Source organism: Lacerta agilis, chromosome 7 (genome assembly GCF_009819535.1).
Source record: "Lacerta agilis isolate rLacAgi1 chromosome 7, rLacAgi1.pri, whole genome shotgun sequence".
NCBI lineage: Eukaryota > Metazoa > Chordata > Lepidosauria > Squamata > Lacertidae > Lacerta > Lacerta agilis.
Window position 1 is genome coordinate 51,889,639 of NC_046318.1, and position 24,675 is coordinate 51,914,313.

The 24,675-nt window shown below is 40.3% G+C and overlaps 1 protein-coding gene across 1 annotated transcript in view; it reads left to right on the forward strand.

The window, feature by feature from the left end:
- Window positions 1-461: 461 nt before the first annotated feature.
- The window catches only part of CLVS1 (clavesin 1), a 60,334-nt gene continuing 36,120 nt past the window's right edge, over window positions 462-24,675 (forward strand). Inside the window, exons 1-2 of the mRNA XM_033155292.1 lie at window positions 462-1,086; window positions 20,040-20,214. Of these exons, the coding sequence (XP_033011183.1) occupies window positions 698-1,086; window positions 20,040-20,214 (564 nt within the window). The 5' untranslated portion in view covers window positions 462-697. The remainder of the gene's footprint in view (window positions 1,087-20,039; window positions 20,215-24,675) is intronic.

Consider the following 24,675-nt stretch of genomic DNA (forward strand, 5'->3'; position numbering starts at 1 on the left):
CATCTGGAGTGGAGCGCCAACTAATAAGTAAGGAACTGTCACTATTTGGGGCATCATTTCTTGAGGTTGGCCCAAAAGGGGCCTTCCTTAAGGGAAACTGGCTCAACTTTATCTGGGAAGACATTGACTGTGCTCTCAGTGCCATTGTTATTTGTATTCTGATTAAATAAAGAATTGTAATATAATGTTAAATCAGCGCAATTTCAGCATTGCTAAAGGCTCAGTTCAATTATAAATTCATCAAGCTGTGTTCACGAGGCTTCTATATTATGTATGCAAGATATATAATGATAGCATTGTACTAAGTAGCTCATTCTAAAACTGTTTGGGTCTTTAAATTTTAATCAGATCTGCAGTAGCAATTTAAAGAAAAAGGGGGAAATACACATGCTTAGAAATGTGTTCAGTCTGTTTACAAACAAATATAATCTGTGGTTGTTATATATGTATTTTTCAGAGAATGATGATGATACGAGTGATTCATTTCTACGGATGGATCTCTAAGGATATGAACTGAATGTGAGAGTCCTTGGATGGGTATGGAAAACCCTTCATCATTGTATTCTTCAATATATTACAAAATATAATACAAGTTGCACTTGGATGGATCACCACAGACTGTTAGTTGAATGGGACCAGAATATCTTCTAAAGCAAATTGCTGAAGTTAAGGATTTCGAAAAAAGACTTTTGCAAAGATGACCCATTTACATGCTGGTCTCAGCCCAGAGACGATAGAGAAAGCCCGCCTTGAACTCAATGAAAACCCAGATGTTTTGCACCAGGACATCCAGCAGGTCAGGGACATGATCATCACAAGGCCTGACATTGGGTTTTTACGTACAGATGATGCCTTCATCCTGAGGTTTCTCCGAGCCAGAAAGTTTCACCAAGCAGATGCCTTCAGATTACTGGCTCAGTACTTCCAGTACCGTCAGCTGAACCTGGATATGTTCAAAAATTTTAAGGCTGATGATCCTGGGATCAAACGAGCTCTGACTGATGGATTCCCAGGAGTGCTGGAAAACCGTGATCACTACGGCAGGAAGATACTTTTGCTTTTTGCAGCCAACTGGGATCAGAGTAGGTAAATGTAGATAGCGTACTTATCTTTTAAAAAAATAATAATAATACACAAACCATTAACTGATTGTTAATAGCAACACACATGGGGGGGGAAATAATTATTTTGAATTGTTTTCAAATCCTGAGTTGATCTGATGAATCTGATAGTCAAAGTTGTGCATGAAGAATTTCCTTCCTTTTTGCTTCAGATATATTTCCTGTAATATAGCAGGCTTCAAACAAAAATATTTGCAGGAAGTGCTTCAGTGCCTATTATATTACACAGTTGGCCATGTCTTGATATGTGATATGATAACTGTGGCCACAGTTACAAGACCGTGTGTGTGTGTTGTTGTTCTTTATGCCATAATGCTGGTAAATGCAATGTGATCACAAAAGTGGAGACTTCTAAACTGAATAATCTAAGGAATCAAGGGAGATGAATGCGTCTTTGCTCACAACCAATCTTTCCATACCAGCTGGTGCCCATAAATTCTGCTTTATTAACCCAAGAGTTGTAAATGTCAGACACTTAACTGCAAGTGTACAGAGACTCAGATTTAAAGGGCAGAGCATTACTGCTATGTGAGATTACAAAAATCAGTGTAAATTCTTTTAAAAGATATTGATCAAGACAAACTCACATGCTTGCAAAGATGTTCTAATTTGGGAAGTGTGATTGCCAGCACATCCTTCTGTCAAAATAGAAGGATATTTTTAAATGTTCCCATACATTTCAGCGATAATCTTTGGCGTTTAATACAGGCCAGTAAGTGGCTGGTAAAATGAAGTTACAAGGCATTGCCAAGAAATAATTGCCATTCCTTTCCAGCTTCCCGCATGTTAGTGGTAAAAGAGCTTTGCAAACCCTCATTGACCATCTTTTATTTCTGCAATATGCTATTAAATGCAGGGCTGCCAAGACTGTTGTCAGCAGCATCAGCACAGAAGTTACATATGACAGATTGAAGTCATTAGTTCAGACCAATTACACTTCAAACAATTGCATTTTTCAGTTCATCATATTAATTTCTTGTGGGTTAGAAAAGAGAGCTTTAAGCTGAACAATAGACTGGTGCAATGACATGTGAAGGGGTGCAGGTGGATAATCTAGGAGATATGAGATAATGCACTTGATTCAATCCAAATTAAACCTGTCCCTGTCCTGCTGCATGAATCACAGGTAGTTCTAACAGGCCAGTGGCAGAAGCATATGGAGAAAGCAGTTTAAGGGAGCATGCAATGTGCTTATAATCTCTTGTCTTTCCCTGTCTGTAGGGGCCTTTGGCCCAAGTTGTGACAGTTATTGTTGGTCCCTTAAGACAGATGCTGCTGTCCTGCTTTTGTACAGTCCTCAGTGGCATAGACAGACAGATGGCTCCTTATGCTTCCCCCTACCCGACAGCTGTGACAAGGAGGTATCTCACTAAACTAGGAGAGAGGGAAAGACTAAGAGATCTCAGAAGCCAATAGCACAACCCTAATAATGTATACTGAAAAGTAAGTCCCACTGAGTTCAGTGGGGCTTACTTTCATGTAAGTGTGGTTACAATTGAACACTGATGTAAACAATCCTCCGTAATGTTTCCCCACATAATCCAGAACAAGGGAATTCAAGAGCAAACTGCTAAACACCATCCTGGCAAATTCCAACAGAGTGCATTGCTTGGCTCAGGTGTTGTAGATGCTCTTGAAGTATTCTGAAGAGGGAAGTTCTGTGTTCAGAATGGGGAGGAAAGAAAGCGAATTCCCAACTCTACACATGTCTGTTCAGAAGTAAGTCTCGCTGAGTTCAATGAGACTTATTCCCAGGTAACTGTTATATGGAGTTCAACCAGAAAACACTTAAACAACAATAACAAAAACCTGACATTTACCTGAGCCCTGCATTTTATAAGTATTAGAAAATCAGTGTATCACTTCTTAACTGACAAGTACCAGGATAAGGAAACTGAGCACTACTGAAAATACCTCTAAGGGAATGCTCATAGGACAAGTTTCTATTTTATTTTATTTTTTGATAAAAATAAATGCTATACAGTGGTACCTCTGGTTATGAACTTAATTCATTCCGGAGGTCTGTTCTTAACCTGAAACTGTTCTTAACCTGAAGCACCACTTTAGCTAATGGGGCCTCCCGCTGCCGCTGCGCCGCCAGAGCACGATTTCTGTTCTTATCCTGAAGCAAAGTTCTTAACCTGAAGCGTTATTTCTGGGTTAGCAGAGTTTGTAACCTGAAGCGTATGTAACCTGAGGTACCACTGTATAACTATTTTTTTGTTCTTACCCTATGGTGACTTTCAGATCATGAACATTCATTCAAGTTTCTTCCTTCATGCAGGTCAAGAGGGGCCAATCATGTCTTGGAATAGACTGTTCTTCCATTCCTATCTCAATGATGACAAAACTTCCACTTTTAAAGGAATGGAAGGAGTTCATTCTTAGTGTCATTTGCACCAAGTTCACAAGCTTATGAATCATATGGCCTGCAAAGATCCAAAAATCATTTTATAGACTTTCTCCCTGTGTGTGAGCTACAAATCTAAATGAGCTGTCATCTGACCACTTACAGTTTAAAATGGATCCAATAAGAATTCCATTTAAAAATAAAATAAAAATGGAACCCCAATTCAACAAATCTGGCACACTAGTGGAAGCCAGTGCAAGGACTCCCACAAGCATAATGCGTACCCCTCTTCCCCCGCCTCTCCCAAATCCACTTTGGAGGGTCGGGAGAACACCTCAAATAGCATGTGGGGGGGAGAAGGGGGATTGTTTTATCTGACAAGCTGAAATGCTTGCTCTGACAAAATGAGCAGAAGAGCATGGCATTGAATTCCTCCCCTAGAGCAGATGTCCCCCAAACTCTTACTATACAGTGGAACCTTGATTCTTGAATGCCTTGGCACTCGAACATTTCGGCTCCTGAACACCAAAAACCCGGAAGTAAGTGCAGCAGCGGAGCTAGCTGCTCGGGCACCCGGAGCAGCACACATGCCATGCACCCGGTGGTGGGGCGATCTGCCCATGGGGGCGGGGCAATCTGCCCGGGGGGATTTTGTCATCCCACTCTGGGATGACACCCAGGGCAGACTGCCCCCACTCCTATGCCCCTGAGTAAGTGTTTTGAACATTTTTCGGAAGCCGAACACCCGATGCAGCTGTCAGCTATTGTTTTCAGGGTGCCTGCGCCAATTGGAAGCTGCGCCTTGGTTTTCTAACTTTTTGGCAGCCGGACAGACTTCCGGAATGGATTACGTTTAAGAACCAAGGTACCACTGTATTAGGTTCAAATTCATCCCCCTAAATACTATGCATCAGGAGAAATGCATGAGAAAAGCAGAAAGAATCCTTTTGGATTGAATATAGTATTGCAACAGTTGAGTGCCAACTTGGGAGAAAGGCAGGTTATAAATGCATTTAATTAATTAACTGAATGATTACACAAACACCCAAGCAAGCATTTGGTCAGTGGTGTGCTGCCTGTGAACATGGCAATTCTACACCTTTCAGCTGATGTAGTGTAGTGACTTCAGTGGAAACATAAAATGGGCTCATATTAGTGGTCCTGAGAAATGGCCTAATGAATGACAGAAAAAGCTGGATTTATGGATAATACTTTGACCAAATATATCCTTCCCATATGCCATCTGTGTTGAAACAAATGGTAGTCTTACTGTTACCAAGGCCACAGCTCTTGGCTTGGGACAGTCTTTCTTCCCGTTCTGAACAGCTGTCTTTGATTGTTCCTTGACTTCCTGCTATTGCTAAGATTCGAGGCAGGGACTGTTTGGTTGTGGCCCCATTCACCTAAAGAAATCTGGTTTAGCCTATCTTGGCTTATATTTAGGAACCTCTGCAAGCCAAATCTATTTTGTCAGGCTTTTAGACAACTGATATTTTGCTGCTCCTATTGACGGATGGCTTCACTGTTGATTATTTTTTTTAAGTTACAAAAGCAAATCAGAAATATTTAGGATGTGGTCAATAAAATGCAACTCAATGTAACAGAGGCAACAACTTATAATTTAATAGAAAAGCTTTGAATAAACCTCTGGATTTTGAGTCCGCATTTTGATGCTAAGCATTTCTAGCTCTCTGCTGCAATCTCAAATCAATTTTATCATGATGACATAACTAATTCTTTACAAATTGTATAAGGGAAAGAAGAAGTGGTTTGAGATTGCCCTAGATTGTTGAAATGAGATGGCAAATGGTGTTTTCTATGTAGGCCAGCATATTTCTATTATTCATTTTCAAACACAAAGTGTATCGTACCAACCCTGCTTTCACACTTCTATGGAAGCCACTTACACATTGGTGAAAGAGAAGGAGACATAAAGGTTGCATCATCTCAGTATAGTGAAGAAGACTGTGACCTATGGAAATATGGAACTTGCTCCCACAAGAGGCAGTGATAGCAACCAACTGTGGTGACTTTAAAAGAAGATTAGGCAAATTCTTGGAGGACAAGGCTATCAGTTACTACCAGTCATGATAGATGTGTATCAGTATATATGGGGAACTGAGTTTGGACTAGAAACTGATCTACCTCCTCAACCAAGTGAGTCAACTTGGTTCAAAGGGTTTTTTGTTTTTTTTTAAACAGAGATCCTCTCTGAAGTCAGTTTGCAGCATTATTTGAATCCAAACTGTTCCTAGAAATGGACAAACCAAGACTAGTGTGAAAGATCAAATGTTAAAAAATAAATTAAAAACTGGGACAGTTTTGGAGAATCAAGGTTCTACTCTGCCTGAAAGCCCTGAAAAATTCAATATTGCCCCAAAGGTTAAAAATAAATAAATGATTGCCCTTTTGCATGAACATGAACAGTGATATTTGCATAAAGAATGCCTGATTAAGAGAACAATTCCCGAGATGAGGAAAAAACCACTTTCCACAACAGTTTTTTCCGGTTTGTTCAGTTTCACAGCCTGTCTTGCATTCTGCCCTCTGCACTTCTCTGCCTCCTTCAAACTTCAAGCCAAAGCTGCAATCTGGAGAACTCTGGCAGTGTAACTAAACGAACTTGGTTCATTACCATTCAGATCAATCAGCAGTCTCCTTTGTTTCTTTTGCGGTACAAAACCACTGCTTGGTTTAAGCTATAAATAACGCAAAGTGTTAACTCATGGAGGGTTTAACCGCAAATAATAAATTATTAAAGACATTGTGGCTATGAGAAGTTGGTTTTGATGGCTTCTGTTTACATCCTAGGAGAGCAATAATAGAAGACATCACACATGATAGGATAACTTTAATGAGAAAACACTAGCTTAATATGTCTGATTCATATTTAAAGCTATTGCCTTTTCAAATGCTCCCACCTTCCAGAGCTGTGAGAAGTTTTAGGGGAAGCACTACCTGAGTTTTGGCTTTCTTAAGGAGAGGGAACACAGGGGACATATAGCACATTCGTAATATTTGGTTCATTTACCAGTATGCAAGTATTAGTAGAGGCAAATTGCATGTGCACTTTTACTAAGCAGCAGGTCAATCAGATATAGAGAACAATTGTATGCTCCATCCATTTCTTGGAATCATCAGCTCACAGTGCTTCCTTACTCGCTCCTTGTTCTCTGAATATTTCAGCCCAATTTTAGAGCACACAAAAATTCAAGCAGATCATGTTGCTAAAACAAGTCTCTCTTTTTTTTTTTTTAAAGATTTTATTATTTTTCCATATGCATATATAAAGAAAACAAAACATACACCAATACACTAAAAATACAAAATACAATAAACAATAAACAAATCAAACAATAACACAATAAACATAAGAAAAACACATACAAACCTGTCTAAACACTAATCTTTATCTCATTCTTATTTTATCTTCTAAGCATAGGGGGACTTCCCCCACACCCTCCACTGCATTGTTAATCCAATATACTTTAGGTAGCTATATATCTACTTTCATAACTATTAACCATCTTATTTGTCCTTAGATTCCTTTACTAAAAACATGATTCTTAATCTATTCTTAAAATCTTCAGACATTCTTATTTATATCTTATACTATAAAATTCTTACCAAAACTTTAACTTAAATTTATCTAGCTAAAGCCTGTTCAACAGCTAATTCTGCTCAAATATTCAATTTTACACCATTAACTAAGTAGTCCTTAAATTTCTTCCAATCCTTCGACACCTTCTCCTCCCTCTGGTCTCGGATTCTCGCGGTCAGTTCAGCAAGCTCCATAAAGTCCATTAACTTCATCTGCCATTCTTCCACCGTTGGAATCTCTTCACCCTTCCAATTTCTTGCCAGTAAAATTCTAGCTGCTGTTGTGGCATACATAAAAAATACTCTGTCTTGACTGGGTATCTGTTCGTTGGACATGCTCAAAAGGAAAGCCTCTGGTTTCTTACTAAAGGTAATTTTCATTACCTTTTTGAGTTCATTGTAAATCTTATCCCAGAAGGCTTTGACCCTTGGGCATGTCCACCACATATGATAAAAGGTACCTTCCACTGATTTACACTTCCAACACAAGTTGGTCATTGACGGGTTCATCTTAGCAATCTTGACTGGTGTTAAGTACCATCTATATAACATTTTCATAATGTTTTCTCTTAAGTTATTACAAGCTGTAAATTTGATACCTTCCTTCCACAGTCTTTCCCAGTCCTCTAACATGATATTATGACCCACATCCTTTGCCCAATCTATCATTGTTGATTTAACCATTTCATCCTTCGTATGCCACTCTAGCAACAAATTATACATTTTGGAAAGATTTTTTGAGTTCGATTCTATTAGCTCTGTTTCCAGTTTTGATTTTTCGACTTGAAAACCAATCTTCTTGTCTGCTTTAAAAATCTCATGAATTTGATGATATTGCAGCCAGTCGGTGACCTCGCTTTTTACCTGGTCATAACCTTTCAATTTAAACGATTCACCTTCTTGCTGCAATATATCTGCATATCTTAACCATCTTGCAGACATATTAGGTCTCTTGTAAGCCTTGGCCTCCACCGGTGAAATCCATCTAGGAGTCTTTCTCTCTAACAAGTCTTTATATCTCACCCAAACCTGGTACAAGGCTTTTCTGACAATGTGATTTTTAAAAGTCTTGTGGACCTTAGCCTTGTCATACCAAAGATATGCGTGCCAGCCAAACATGTTATCAAAGCCTTCCAAATCTAGAACGTCAGTATTTTCCAGTTTAAACCAATCTTTCAACCAGCAAAAGGCCGCCGCTTCGAAATAGATCCTTAAGTCCGGCAGAGCAAAGCCTCCTCTCTCTTTAGAGTCCGTTAAAATCTTAAATTTGATTCTAGGCTTTTTTCCCTGCCATATAAATTTTGATAGGTCCTTTTGCCATGTTTTAAAACAGTCCAGCTTATCTAAAATTGGAATGGCTTGAAATAAAAACAGCATCCTTGGTAAGACATTCATCTTCACCGCAGCTATTCTGCCCATCAGTGAGAGTTTCAATCTTGTCCATATCTCTAAGTCCTTTTTTATCTCGGTCCACAGCTTCTCATAATTGTCCTTATACAGGTTCAGGTTTTTTGCAGTGAGATTGATCCCTAGATATTTTACTTTCTTAGCAAAATTGAGGCCAGTAGATTCTTGTAGCTCTTGTATTTGTTCTGTTTTCATATTTTTAGTCAACACTTTGGTCTTCTGTTTGTTGAGTTTGAAGCCGGCTACCTGCCCATACTTCTCAATTAATTCCAATGCTTTGGGGACACTGCTTTCAGGGTCTTGTAGGGATAACATTAAATCATCTGCAAAGGCACGTACCTTGTATTCCTTCTCTCCCACCCTTATTCCTTTAATCTGGTTCTCTTTTCGTAACATATTTAGAAGAACCTCCAGGACCGTAATGAATAATAAAGGGGAGATAGGGCACCCTTGTCTTGTTCCTTTTTCCACTCTAATCTCCTCCGATATCACACTGTTGATTATAATTTTTGCTTTTTGTTCTGTGTAAATGGCATTGATGCCATTCAAAAATCGTTGTCCAACTGCCATTCTTTCCAGATTTTTCTTCATAAATGTCCAAGAAATATTGTCAAAGGCTTTTTCTGCATCTATAAACATCAGTGCTGCGTCTATATTTATGTTTTTTTCCAGTTTCTCTAAGATGTCCACGACGATTCTAGTATTGTTATTTAGTTGTCTACCTGGTAAAAAACCTGCTTGATCTTTATGTATATATTCCTTGAGCACTCTTTTTAATCTTGTAGCCATGACATTCGCAAAAATCTTATAGTCCACATTTAACAAAGAAATTGGACGATAATTTTTCATATTAGTCTTATCTGTATCTAGTTTCGGGATCAGTGTGATATAGGCCTCTTTCCATGTCTCTGGTGCCCTATCTCCTTCTAGTATTTTATTGCAAACTTCTTTTAAAGGCTGTGATAGCCAGTCTTTCAAACATTTGTAATATTTTGCAGTCAGACCATCTGGTCCTGGGGCCTTTCCTATCTGCATATTATTAATTGCTTCTTCAATCTCTTGTGTCGAAATAGGGTGGTTGAGTATTCTTGATTTATCTTCTGGGACTTTTTGCAATCCATTTTTCTCCAGAAATTGGTCAATCTCTATTTCATCTATCTTCTCCTCCTTGTACAGTTGTTTATAAAACCTTTGAAAATGCCATCTAATTTCCTCTGGATTCTCCACCATCTTTCCATTTACTACCAAATTGTTGATGATATTTGCTTTTTGTCTTTTCTTTAATTGCCAAGCTAGTAGTTTTCCACATTTATTTGCTGACTCGAAGGATCTCTGTTTCATCATTTTGATCTTCCATTCGATATCTTGATTTATGATTTTAGCGTATTGGGATTGCAAGTATTTTATTTCTTTTTGTATTTTTTGGTTCTTAGGGTATCCTCTTAGTTCTTTCTCTTTCCCTTGGATTAATTTCAAAAGTCTTTCCATTTCTGCGTTTTGTTGTCTCTTCTTTTTTGCCTTTTCACTTATCAGGAACCCTCTCATTACTGCCTTGCTTGCATCCCAAACAGTCCTCTTTTCCACCTCTGAATTTAAATTAAATTGGAAATACTCCTTCATCTTTTTTTCTGCCCTTTCTACTAGCTTGGTATCTCTCATCAAGGTGTCATCCATTCTCCATCTAAAAGAGTCCTTGGAAATTAGTTTTAGATTTGCTTGTACAGGATTATGGTCTGAATATGTTTTAGGGCCAATTTCTGCTTTACATAGTTTCGGTGTCAATTCATTCGATATCCAAATGTAATCTATTCTCGACCATGACTTCTGAGGTTCACTAAAAAAAGTTGCCTCTGTTTCCATAGGGTTTCTTAGCCTCCAAGCATCCACCAAATTTAAATTATCAACCATTTCGAAAAAAGTCTTTGGCAGTTTCCCCTCATTTGTTAATTTAGTCCTCTGGGATCTATCCATTAATGTGGAAACTGCCCCATTAAAATCTCCAAGGCATATTAATTTGTAATCCAAATATTCCAACAGCAGATCATGGATCTTTTTATAAAAAATTGACTTACTATCATTGGGTGCATAAAGTCCCAGAATCAGGAATTTTTCGCCTTGTACTTTAATTTCAATTGCAATGTACCTCCCTTCTTCATCTTTAAATAGCTGTCTTGGGCTGTATTTCTCTTTTGCATATATTACCACTCCTCTCTTCTTGACTTTATCCGATGATATAAATTCTTGACCTAGTTTTTTGTTTTGTAGAATTCTTCTATGTCGTCGAACCACATGGGTCTCCTGTAGACATATTATGTCTAGATTCTTTTTTTCCAAACTATAAAACACTCTGTGTCTCTTTGGTCTCTGGTTTAGTCCCCGAACATTCCATGTCATCAATTTTAGAGCCATTTTGAGTCTTTAATCTGATCCTCCTGTAGCTAGGTCTTTCTTGTCTTTTTCTGAATCTCTTGGGTCTCCTGTTCCTGGTGGTGGAAGCTCTCCTGGTAACCCTGGAGGTGGAAACACCCCAGGTAGTCGGTACATATACGCTGGGTCCAAAGCAGAACCCTTAAAGTCTTCCAAATGTTTGTCTAGAAACTTTTGCTTATCAGCCGGAGATCTTATCCTGATTCTTTTTTCTTTGAACATAAAAGTCAGTCCTTCTGGAAATTCCCAGCTAAAGGAGATATTCCTTCTTCTTAGCTCGGTTGTTAGGTCGTTATAGGATGCTCTTTTATCCAGGAAAAATTTGGGGATGTCTTTAAAAAGCACAACTCTGTTCTGCTGTACCACTAGATTGTTCTTGTAGTGCAGGTCCAAGATGTAATCTCTTTGGTATCTGTTGTTCAACACAATAAGACAGTCGCTCACCGTCTTGGAGCTTTTCTTTCCTTTTGTGCCAAATCTGAAGGCCTTCACTATGAGTGCTGAGACGTCTTCTTCTTTCAGATGCCAAAATGTTGAGAATTGAGTTACAATATAGTCCTTTAGGCTTCCTTCCTCCAATTCTGGTAAGGCCCTGAGACGGATGTTTCCTTCCCTCTGTTGTAGTTGCAGAAACGCGAGAGACTCTTCCACACTTCTCTGCCTGGATCCAATTTTTTCTATATTCTCCAGGTCAATATTGTCTAACTTCTGCTCCACTGTCCGAATTTTCTCTTTTACTACTTTAATTTCCTCTGTCTCCTTTTTTAAGACAGTTACTTCCTGAGCAACTTTATTAATTTCTTCTCTATTTTTCCTCACGTTTTGTTCAATTTGACCAATAGATGCTTCAAGTCTTTGAGAGGATTCTTTTATTTCTGCTTGTAGTTTCTCCGTTGCAGAGTTTACTGTTGAATTAACAGAGTTTACTTAGGATTGTGTCTGTTTCACATCCTCAGAAACTTTTTTCAGTCCTTCTGTAATTTCTGCAATACTTGAAGTTAGTTTCTCAATAGCCTGGGCCATTTGTTCTTGTGTAGTTAAAGAACAGGAACTCTTTCTTTGTTGTGTTTTAGCTCTTGTGCTTTCTTGCATATCTTGTTCACTTTGCAGCTGCAATCTCAAGGTCACACCAGTTTTAGTAATTGTCCCAGACATTCACAGTAGAAAGCCAACAGTCCCAAAAGTCAACACCAGGTGGCCAGCACTTCTATTCAGATAACAAAGAGGCAACAGAGCTGAGCCAAAAGTCCCAGGCAACCCAGGCAGTTTCAACCAGTTCTAGCACTCCAAAAAAATAGGCAAGGGTCCTTAAAGTTTAAAGTTCTAAAGTCTCTCAAAAGTCAAGAAGAAATTAATATCCAACAGTCCAAGGCAACAATAAAATTTTATATAGTGTATCCACCAAGTCCACAATGTTTCCTGGGCTGCAGACAGCCACAAAAAAGTTTATTCAGTCTCTCTCTGGAAACAGTTGCAAAAAATAACAATCCAAGGGTAGGAAATGGCAACAAATTACGCTGCCTGCTTACTGACCCGGAATCCTATCCAGAGGGTGAAGCAGTGTCTTCTTCAGTTACCATTCTCAGTTTTAAGTCTTTGTGAACAATTTAAACAACTTTAAAATCACTTTTACGAAGTTCAGCAGAGTTAGCAAAACTTTTTCCCGTTAGCCGCGGCTTAGCGCTCTTGCCGCTACCTCGCTCTATCAGCAGTTCAAAGGGAGCGGGCTTCCTTTTGAAGTTTCTCTGTAAGTTTTCAAAAGTTTTCAAAAGTCTTAATTCCAACAAGAAAAGCAAGTTTACTTACAGAGTCTCTACTGTAGTCCAAGTTAGGAAGTGCCAGATGCTCAGGAAAGGCGAAATCGCTGCTTCGTTCCTCAGGGGCAGCCGACTCTTCAGTCCCGTGTCAGCGCTCCGTTCACCCGTTCTCCCCCCTTACGAGGGTCGATCGGGAGCGGAGATGACACGTCTGGGACCCACGAGTCCGGAGTCCACGGGACGCTCTTCCCGTGGTTTTAAGGGGTCCGTGGCGCAGGCACGGGAACCCCTATAGCCCACCGGGGAACCGGAGCTTCTCAACTCCCGTCCGCCATTACCCGGCACCTAACCGGAAGTCCGCTAAAACAAGTCTCAAATGGAGCAGGGCATCCTCTTATGTACAGTATTCCTTCCTGTCCAGAAGGATCCAGTGACTGGCATGGGTGGGTGAAGTCAATCCAAGGACCCAAGAGTACTTCACTGCTTAGGCAGATGTTGCGACTTCCATCTTGCAGTTCAGTGGCTCACCACATGAGGAAACTGCCCTGGTTGGAGCCCCAGCAGCTCCCAACAATTCCATTTATATCCCACTCTTCATCCAAGTTGCTCTGGGCAGCTACGAGAAGCCCTTCCAAGGATCCTCACAACGCCTCTGTGGGGTTGGTTAGGATGAAAGATAGCAGCTGTGTCAGAGGTGCCAACTTCTAAGGTAGAAAGGGGTGGCCAACATCCGTGTGACATCCCGAAGTCATGCGTATGATGTCAGGACGTCAGGAGGAGCCAGGGAGTGGAGCCAGATGTGGTGGCAGCACTGCTTCAATGGGCAGTGACTGCTACTTCTCCTGTCTCCGCCACCAGCTGGGGGCTGCTTTCCCTGCTCCTTCCTCTCCATGGCAAGAAGCCACACTGTACTTGGCTCTGCACTTGGCCTCCTCTGCCTGCTTTGAACATTGCAGGGGGTGGCCCCTTCCTCCCAAAATATTGGGGGGCCCAAAAGTTCTCAGCCCCTAGGAGTTCAGCTCCCCATGGCTGTGTATAGATTGCCACCTTTAAACAAAGCTAGATTGTTTTTTCCCTCAATTCGGATCAAAATTGCTTTGGGGGAAATGCATCAAAACTCAGTAATTCATAAGAAATGGCAGGATAGATGTGGATTTTACTAACATCTTGTATATGCTGCTTCCTAAACCAGCAGCAGAAATGCAATGGACGCACAGTAAACAGAAATGTGTAAGCATTGCATTTCTGCTGCTGGTTTGGGAAATGATCACGTTTTTATTGCTTCCTTTGTTTCTTATATTGTAGTACTGTTTGAATTATAAGCAAGGTTAACTGTAATAATGAAAAAGAAAGGAAGGGGGGGATACAGTTGGAAAGCCTACAGCATATAGTACACATATTGCAATTCCTACAGCAGGGTCTACAATAACCACCAGCAATGTTCAAATCATCCATGGTTAAACAAAGTTGAGAACCATGGCATGAAAACATAAATAGAGCCCTGCTGCAGTAGACCAAAGTCCTATCTAGTCCAGTGTCCTGTTTCCTACAGTGGTCAGTCTATGGGAAACCCACAATGCAGTAGTGATCTCCCAACGTTGTTCCCCAGCAACTGGTGTTTAAAGGCAGGGCATCTCCAATACTGGAGATAGTACGCAGCCCAGTAGCAGCCAGTGGGGAGGGGTGGGGCAGGGTGGCATTGCTTACCTGGTTTCTTAATGCAGTGCTCACTTCCAGGAACCAAGATGGAGAGAGGTGAAGCAGTGGGGATTTCAGGGTGGGTAGTGGATTGGCTATACCACTGCAACCACTGCTCTGACATAATCACCCTTATCTGCCTCCCTTCACATTGGGAAGCCAGGTGACACAATACTGCAACTTTTCCTCATCAGGAATTGCCACAGCCAGTTGATAATTATGATAATTCCTGCACCTTTTCCAAGTTCTACAGTATCCCTTTTGAGATGTGGCAACCAGAGCTGTATGTAGTATTCCCAATGTAGCCCATAGGTTTGTATTATCATATTGTCAATTTTGTCTTCAATTCATTTCCTAATGATACCCTAGGCTTGAAATTTGCCCCTCCACCTTAACAGTACCTCAGAGAAGTTGCAATTTCTTGAAGTGGTAAAAACTAGTTGATATCATGGTTGCTCTGAAATTTTTAACCTCAGCTTTGATGTGAAGTTAGCAGGTACTAAACTCAATAGCAATCAAATCCCTAAGTGTCATTTTAGAATTTCAACAGAATGGTATTGACAGGTCGGGAACAGGAAAAAATAGTGCCATTACCATCCTCCAATTTGATCAAGAGCATCTTGAAGTCAAATTACAGTCTTTGTAAATTAAGTCTTGTGAAGATCTGGTTCATTTCGTTGTAACTGAAGGGTCCTGTGCTTGTTCTGTGCTTTTTGCCAGTACTTTGCCCCGATTGTACAAAATATAGCTTCCAAAGCAATACAGCCTTGACAAGACAGATTACATAAAAAGTGGCACCAAGTCCCTCTGATCAAAGCAACAAACAACAATCATTTTCTGTCATCAATTACAGGTGGGTAGCCGTGTTGGTCTGCCATAGTCGAAACAAAATAGGAAATTCTTTCCAGTAGCACCTTAGAGACCATCTGAAGAAGTGTGCATGCACACGAAAGCTCATACCAAGAACAAACTCAGTTGGTCTCTAAGGTGCTACTGGAAAGAATTTCCTATTTTGTTTTCTGTCATCAAGACACTCTGATCCATAAAAGGGAAATGTTTTCTCCCTTTCTCTAAGGCATTTCCAGTTATGCATCCTTAATGTATAACATGTATGTTAGATTATATCAACATTAGGTGTGGTTGCTTATATTGCTGCTGCTGCTGGGTCGTAAATGTGCAAATTCAGTTGGGGTTTATGCCCAATTTTGGCACAGAAACTGCTTTGGTCACTCTGTATGATGACTTCTGTTGAGAGAGAGATGCAAGGGAAACATGTCCCTGTCAATTCTCCTCGACCTCTCTGCGGCTTTCAATACCATCGACCATGGTATCCTTCTGGAGCAACTGTCTGAACTAGGGGTGGATGGCATTGCTTTGCAGTGGTTCCAGTCCTACTCGGATGGTCGTTCCCAGAGGGTGCTGCTTGGGGAAAGCGTTTCAGCCCCGTGGAACCTTCAATGTGTTTAACATCTACATGAAACCACTGGGTGGGGTTATCCAGAGGTTTGGAGTACGTTGTCTGCAATATACTGATGACACTCAGCTCTATTTCTCCTTTACATCTGCAGGTGAGGCAGTGGAAGTGCTGGACCAGTGTCTTGCCTCGGTAATGGACTGGATGAGAGCCAACAAACAAACTCAATCCAGATAAAACTGAGGCACTGTTAGTGGGTGGTTCTCTAGACCAGATGGGTGGGAGGTCACCTGCTCTTGATGGGGTTACACATCCTCTGAAGGAGCAGGTTTGTAGCTTGGGGGTACTCCTGGATCCCCTGCTGTTGCTTGAGGCTCAGGTGGCCTCAGTGGCATGAAGTGCCTTCCATCAGCTTCAGCTGGTGGTCCAGCTACGCCCCTATCTGAAATCAGCTAGTGCAGAATTCAGTAGCCAGGTTGCTCACCTGAGCAAGACGGTTTGAGCATATTACACTGATCCTGGTCAGACTGCACTGGCTACCAATTAGTTTCCAGGCCCAATTCAAAGTGTTGGTTTTGACCTATAAAGCCTTAAACAGCTCAGGACAGCAATACCTCAAGGACTGCCTCTTTCCATACGAACCTACCCAGACCCTGAGATCACCTTCTGAGGCACTTCTTTGTGTGCCTCCTCCTTGAGAGGTCCGGAGGGTGGCAACACAAGAACGGGCCTTTTCTGCAGTGGCTCCCCATCTGTGGAATGCTCTCCCAAGGGAAGTTCACCTGGCACCTTCATTATACACCTTTAGGTGCCAGGCAAAAACATTCCTTTTTTACCAGGCCTTTCGTTGATTTGATTGACATCCTATGCCCTTTTAAAATGTGGGGGTTGGGGGGTTAATGGGTTGTTGTTTTTATTTTGATTATGTATTTTGTGTTTTTATATTCTGATTTTATTCTATGAACTGCCCTGAGACCTGCAGGTATGGGGCGGTCTATAAATTCAATTAATAATAATAATAAATTAAGTTCCACAAAGATCAAGGTACAGGTAGGTAGCCGTGTTGGTCTGCCATAGTCAAAACAAAATAATAATAATAATAATAATAATAATTCCTTCCAGTAGCACCTTAGAGACCAACTAAGTTTGTTCTTGGTATGAGCTTTCGTGTGCATGCACACTTCTTCAGATACACTGAAACAGAAGTCACCAGACCCTTAGCTATGAATAAGAATATTTTAGATTGCAGTATTTACTGTAACAAAGACAGAAAGATCTATGATAACAGTCTTTAGTGCAATAAAAGACTGAAATATTGGAATTCTGTTAAAGCACAAAATGGGGGGGGGGGACTCTTTTGCGGATATAATTGGTTAATTGGGATGAGGCTTAAATTCTCCCATACTAGCACATGAATCCCAGTGTTTTCCCTCTTTCCCCTTCCTTGCATAAATCATCAGCTTGGACATTATTCCTTATGCTAAAGATAATCCTATCACAGTATGCCTTGGCTACTCGTGCCATCTGCTTGTGGCATTAACATAAACTTTCAATCTTGTTATGTATGGAGGGTATCAGGACAGGTGCTGGGCTAAACAGTGGTCTGGTCTGGTAGTTTAGTATTGCATACACAAGCTTCAGGTTCATGTGCTTCTCTTTCCCTTACCATTCTTTATTGTGGCCTTTAGGACAAAGTTAGAAGCAAAAGTTTTCAACTAACCACAGTATTTGTTTGCTTGAACTGTAAACTGTGGTTAGTGTCAACTATGTTTCATGGCAGGCAGGGAGAGCATCTTTGGATCTCAGAACTGTTCCAGCTCACATTCTTCATTAGCTTTGCTCTGTGCTCTCCTTGAATGCATCTGCCAGTCTTGAATGTGCCTTGAACTCTGATAATACTTTACCTTGATGGAGGGTGAAAGATTTTGTGGGATGGTGGTAGTTAGGAACCACTGACATTTGTGTGGCTGGACTATCACCTATGGTAAGAGTCTTATCCTTTGCCCCATCATCCATATTTGCCACATTCACTGACCACTGACATGTGGCCCCAGGAAGGGTGTGTATGAGGTGTATGAGGGAATGTGGCCCTTGCATTGAAAAAAGTTATCCATCCCTGGATTAGAGTAACAAACCAGGATCACTAACCATTGTTTGAACACCAACCAAGGTTTGGACATAATGAGTAACTGGTGTTAGTTGAAAACAGATGTGAAAGTTCTTGATCTTCTTGCAGCTGTGATACAGTTTAAGCAGGGATCGGGGTGGGGATGTGTGATCCTAAGTCTTGTTAAGACTCCAACTGTGGTTTAGTGTTGCATCCATATGCAGTAACTTTCGAGCTCCACAATTCTATAAACAGAGATAGCAAAGTCATAGCTGTAAATCTAGCTGCACATAATCAGGTATAATAATAATTATTATTTCAGGTAGGTAGCCGTGTTGGTCTGACGCAGTATATATATATATAATTGTCCAGTAGCACCTTAGAGACCAACTAAGTTTGTTCTTGGTATGAGCTTTCGTGTACATGCAAAAATCTGAAGAATCTGAAGAAGTGTGCATGCACACAAAAGCTCATACCAAGAACAAACTTAGTTGGTCTCTAAGGTGCTACTGGACAATATATATATATATATATATATATATATATATATATATATATATATATTACCCCACCCATCTGGGCAGCTCCCAGCAGAATATTAATAATAATGATAAAAAGTGATAAAACATCAACCATTAAAAACTTCAGTAGAGGTTCATATTGGACTACCCTAGAACGACTAATTTCTGTGTTTTGAAAATTGGTAAAATATGCCTTAACTAAAGATTGATACAGTAGACTATTAAGAAGAAAGGCCAAGGTCTTCAGGATGAAATGCAGGGAGTCCTAAAACAGAGTATTATAATTATCAGCAATGAAAAACACTAGGTTTTTTTATCTAATCATATTAGCGATACAGAACTACAGTTTCCACATACTTATAAGCATCAGTCAGTTTTGTATTACTTGTAACCTCACACGGAAAGAAAAGGTCTAGGCATTGTCAGCCAGACAATTAAGAATTGTACTCAATGTACAGTGGTGGTCAGAGAAGTTAATAAGATACAAGGTTGAATTAAGAAAGAACAATTCAAAGTGTAAAAAAGATAACACGAGAGCAATTATGCACACTGATATATTATTACCACTTTTAATACTTCATTTTTTCAACATCTGATCTGGAAAAGCCAAAAGCCAAAAAGAAACAGAAAGATCCAAAGAAGCTCAAATAAACTAATTTGTTCCAGATAGAGGGAAGTGAAAAGATGAACAAATTGGAAATCATACAGAAGCAATATAATATGGGGGTGAGAACAGGGTGGGTGTTCAGCTGAAATGAAAAGAGCTTGTGAAAAGAAAGCAGAGAACAATTGGTCACTATCCCCTTTGTGGATAATAAATGCAACAATAGGATTACATTGCAGAACATAGATTTATCTTCATCATTAGGAAAGCAATTCTGCATAGCAGAAGAATTTCTTCAGTGAGATAAACTGCCACTGAATATTTTCAAGGATAGGTGCAGACTTTTGTTCTCCAGGAATGACTTGGGAATAATGTTTTGATTTTAAAATATCTTAAATTTGTCAATCCTTTACTGAATTTCTAAGTTGACCAGCTCCAGCTGTCCCATAGAGGACTCTTGTTTTGTGGAAAGAAGCCAGAATCTGGAAACACAAGATGGATTATGTTTCATAACCAGAGGAGGAACCAACAGGGCTGGCCTGCCCATAAGGTGGGCTAAGGTAGTGCTTCAGATGGCAGAAACCCAGGAGGCAGTGACACTGTGGGTGCCCTGCTCACCTCTCTACCTCCTCTGCTGGTAGAGAAGCAGCACTGGCTTCCACCAAGCTCTCACCTAGCTCTGCAAGATCTCACAAGTTCACACTGGAACCCGTCACTAACACCATTGCTTTGTGGGTGCTTCAGTAAGAGTGAGGTGGTGGGGGCAGCAAGTTGGTGGGAGCACTCTCCTTTCTCATCTCAGGTGGTGAAGCAGGACACGCCGCCCCGGGAACCAGCACCATTTTCTTTGAGAAATGTTTATTGGAGTATTTTGAAATACCTGCCATTTCAGAAAACATTAATCCAAATCATGAAATGTTGCTTCTTTCACCAGAAGAATATTAATAATTTTATTTATTCATTCATTCATTGCATTTCTTGGGATTTGTTGATAACTACAATTATTTTCTCCTCTCTTTTATTCCATCCCTAGGAATTCTTTCATAGACATTTTACGGGCTATTCTGCTGTCCTTAGAAGTTCTCATTGAAGACCAAGAGCTTCAGATAAATGGCTTCGTTCTAATTATAGACTGGAGTAATTTCTCCTTCAAGCAAGCTTCCAAATTAACACCTTCTATCCTCAAACTGGCCATTGAAGGGTTACAGGTATGTGGAATGGGGATATTGTGTACATGGTGCCCTGTGAATAATGTAGCATCAGGGTGGGTTCCCTGGAGCTGGTCAGTAATAACACACATAGTCTCAGTGAAGTTGACTCCTTATTCAAAGAAACAAATAGCTCAGGAGGACAGGCCAAGTGAGCAAGGCAACTGTTCCCAGTAGATTTTGCCCCAATGAGGCAGTTGGGAGGACTGAAGGTCCCCACCTTCCCACAGTTGCCTACGCCTCCTCCTCCCCTGGGTCCTTTCCAAGCATTTTGAGATTCTGTCAGTGTGTCTGTCTCCATCCTCTTCATACCTCTTCTGGTCCTGGGAGACCAAGGGGTGGGGGATCTGTTTGCAGCAGAAGAGGAGACCCCCTTGGCTTCTTCAACAGCCTGCCTGATCTCTGCCTCTTGGCCCCACCCCTCCTCTCCACCCTCCACTTCTGCCTCTGATTCTGGACTGCTGTCTGCCACAGCCACTTCCTGTTCACTAAACCCTGTTATGTCTTCAGCTTCCAAAACTTCCTCCTCCCAGTCTGCTCCCTCCTCTCTCTCTGAACACTCAGCATCATCCAACCACCACTTCCCAGGCTCTGAGCCTTCTTCCCCTGGGGGTTCCCTTGCCAGTCAGTGACATGTGGGTACGCTGATTGCGGGAGGTGTACTGTGTTTATATATATATATAATATAATGGAGAGAAGAAGGAAAAATCAGTAAGAAAAGAATAATCATTTGAGTAACGGAGCTTTAAGCCAGTCAGAATTTCAAATGTTTGTTTATTGCTTTCATTTAAATGGTGAGCTATTCTTACCACAGGCCTGTCCTACTTACTGCAGCAATTAAGAATAATGTTTAGAGATTTGTGATTTAATCCACATGATACTTCCTGGAGATTAAAAACTTGCAACATCTGCCTGATGAAACACATGCCAAACACATGTGGGGCCTATGCATATGTGCTGAATGTGGATTAATAAGCCCCCAGAGACACAGCTGAGCACCAGACACTTATGCCTGCATAGCCAAAAGCCCAATCCTGTGTGTGTGTGTGTGTGTGTGTGTGTGTGTGTGTTAGTTAGTTAATACAGACTATTAAAATCAGAGCAGAATAGGGTATGTTGCTTATGTCTGCAGCAGGAGATTTATGGGTAAACTGAAAATACTGGGAATAGATCTTGTGGTTTATACCTCACCTCAGTTTGATCTCTAAAATGGGTTCCACTACCGTATTTATTTGTTTTTTGTAGGCAATTTCTCTCAATGTGGAATTTAAGTTTGAATGTGTACCTTTGCTTCTGAGTAGGCATGAATAGAAATGTTCTGAAAGTTTTTCAGAGCCAAGTACGACCCAATGAGCTCTACTTACCCATGGGGATGGGGATTATTATTATTGTTGTTGTTGTTGTTGTTTAATTATTTATACCTTGCCCAATCTGGCTGGGTTTCCCCAGCTACTCTAGGCAGCTCCCAACAGAATATTAAAACATGATAAAACAACATTAAAAACTTCCCTAAACGGTGTTGCCTTCAGATGTCTTCTAAAAGTCAGGTAGTTGTTTATTTCCTTGACATCTGATGGCAGGGCATTCCACAGTGTTCTTCAAGCCAAAAATATGCACGTAAATGCATATATTAGGGGGAAATGTGCTTAAAAATGGATATACTAGTAGAAAATGACATATACAAATGCATTATATTATGGAATATTGCTTGGGGAAAAATCGGTATACTGAGAGAAATAAGCATTAAAACGTTGCAGAAATATGTTGTATTTCTAAAAATGAAAACTGATCCAGAAGTGTTGCAAACTGAAGTTGACATTAGAAAAATTAGCTAATTAGAAAACAAAGCTAACATATTTGTCCACCCCTAACTGTTTGCAATGCTTGAATTGAGCTTTGAAGATAACTCAAGATGTAATATCAAGCGATGGGTTTAAATTTATTATTACAACCTCTCTTGGCTTCAGACCATGGATTACCGGTAACTAAGACTCTGCTTTATTGGTTAAGTGCTCTCACATCATAATAGGCTGGAAGTGCTACTATTCAAGACCTTTACACTAAGAAATTCACTTTCTTTTGATGTTGTAAGTCAGATTTTATACTTCCATGTCTCCAGAACAACTTTTCCTAGCTGGTTATAGAAGTCAACAAAATGCTTATTTATTTATTACATTTTCAACTATTTATAGGCAGTCCCATAACAGGAAATCCTCTGATTTTTTACAAAATAAAACAAGAAAATGTAGGGAATAATAACACACCGATTAGGATCAAAGCAGATAAATTCAAAGCAGAGAGTCAGTGACTAAAATCCACAGGCCATAAACAATAATAAGAGCCACAGTTTAAATTAAAATGGAGAACAAAAAGGGTTTTCCTGGTGCCAGAAAGGCATTGGAGTAGATGCCAGACAAGGCTCTCTGGAGAGGGCATTCCACAAATGGGAACCACTACTGAAAAGGCCCTTTTACCCCTAGCCACCATGGGCCACAGGTGATGATGTCAAGCTACAGATGGGAAGTGGTGATTCTTCAGGTACTGAAGCCCCAACAAGGAAGGGCTTTCAAGGGGAAAAGACTGAACAGCACTTTTAATTGGGCTTGTAAATGAACTGGTAGTCAGTGAAGATGGCAAAGTACTGGCATAATATGTTTATGGCAGTTTGCAACCATTTTCTGCCCCAACTGAAATTTCTGGACTATTTTCAAATGCAACTGCATATGCAATGGGTTGTGAGAGCCATAGTTCACTAACTGACAAGTTAGGTAGTAGCTGGCCTCAAAACTAGGCTGGTAGAATGCAGTTCAAGCCACAGAGGTCACTTGTGTCTCTAGTGGCAGAGATGGATCATTGAGTACCCTCAAAATTACGAACCTAATCCTTTAGGTGGAGTGCAACTCCTCCAGAACAGGATTTATTTGTTTTATTTATTAACTTTATATACTGCCCTTCATCTGAACATCTCAGGGCAGTTTGCAAGATAAAAATACAGGATAAATAAATAAATAGAACAAACACAAAATGAAACAGTAACTCCCCCTCCCACAAACACATTTAAAAGGCCATAGAATATTAAATAGCCAAAGGCCTGGTTGAACACCATTCATCTAGGCAGATAAACATCCCATTAACACTACCTCATTATTGTTTGGACTCAGCTTCAGGTTTTGGGCCCTCATTGAGTCTATTACTGCAGCTAGTAAAAGACTAGCATTTCCACTTCCTCAAATGGCTTTGATGAAAAAGAGAAATTGAGTTTGGTGGCATCCACATACTACTAATACCACACACCAAATCACTGGATCGTTCCATTCAGTGTTCAACATAGCTACTAGGAATGACATAGACACTAGATAGGATCAGGTCATTCTCTGAATGGAGAGATGTAGAAAGTGGAATCCGTCAAGGATTGGTATTGAGAAACTTTTTCACAAATGATCTACAGTTTGGAGTGAGCAGTGAGGTGGCCAAGTTGGCTGATGATACTAAATTGTTTAGGGTCGTTGAAAGCAATAGAGATTGTGTGAAGAGCTCCAAAAGGACCCCTGAGTTAATGGTTGGTAAAATGGGAAATGCAATTCAATGTAATGTTCAAGGGGAGGCAATTCCAAAGGGTTGGTGCCACCACACTAAAGGCTTGATTCCTACATTATGTAAAATGGACCTCCTGATAGTATCTGAAGGAAGCCCACAGCTATGCTGTATATAAGGAGTGAGAGAACCTTTTAGGTATTGGAATGTGGCCATTTGGTCCTCCCTGCTCTTGTTTCTGGAATATAACATGCCTATGCCTTTTTCTTAAAAAAAAGCTGGCTGTGTTCAGAGAATTCTATACATTTCAGATGTTCCATATGAACCTCACATTACTAGGTTCATTATCAGAGCAACTTGGTTAGCTGGTTTGAAAGCAAACTATTTGAAACTACAATCAGACAAATATATCTAATCAGTCACAGTGATGCTCATTGCAATCCATTTCTCTGCCTACAGAGTCCATTCTATACAGATATATATCTTTTGCACACATAAGTTTCAAGAAGATATCCTAAGTATTCTGAAATATTTGTTTGCTATGTCAGCATTGTTTCAAAGCATTTCTGAAGCCAGTTGTATTGAAGAGCTAAACGTAGGCTAGAAACTAGTTAAAAGTTATTGTGGAGAGTGTTGTGGTACCAGCTGAAACAAGGTCAGCTTGACATATTCCCCAGACACTTGAGCCGTCTGTTTCCAGCAGCTGTTGTCTTGTAAGGTAGAGTGGAGCTCTCTCTGAGCTGTCAGTCAAAGTGACCTTTGAAAGGAAACTAAGGATCTACTCTTTATGTAGAGAATAAAGGAGTAGGAACAGACTTTGTTTTTGCCAAGGGAAGGTCCATGTTGGTTATCCATCTGCCATTACATGGAACCGAGATGAAACGAAGAAAAAAAGAGAAAAGATTTCAGACAATAGATTTGCTTTTG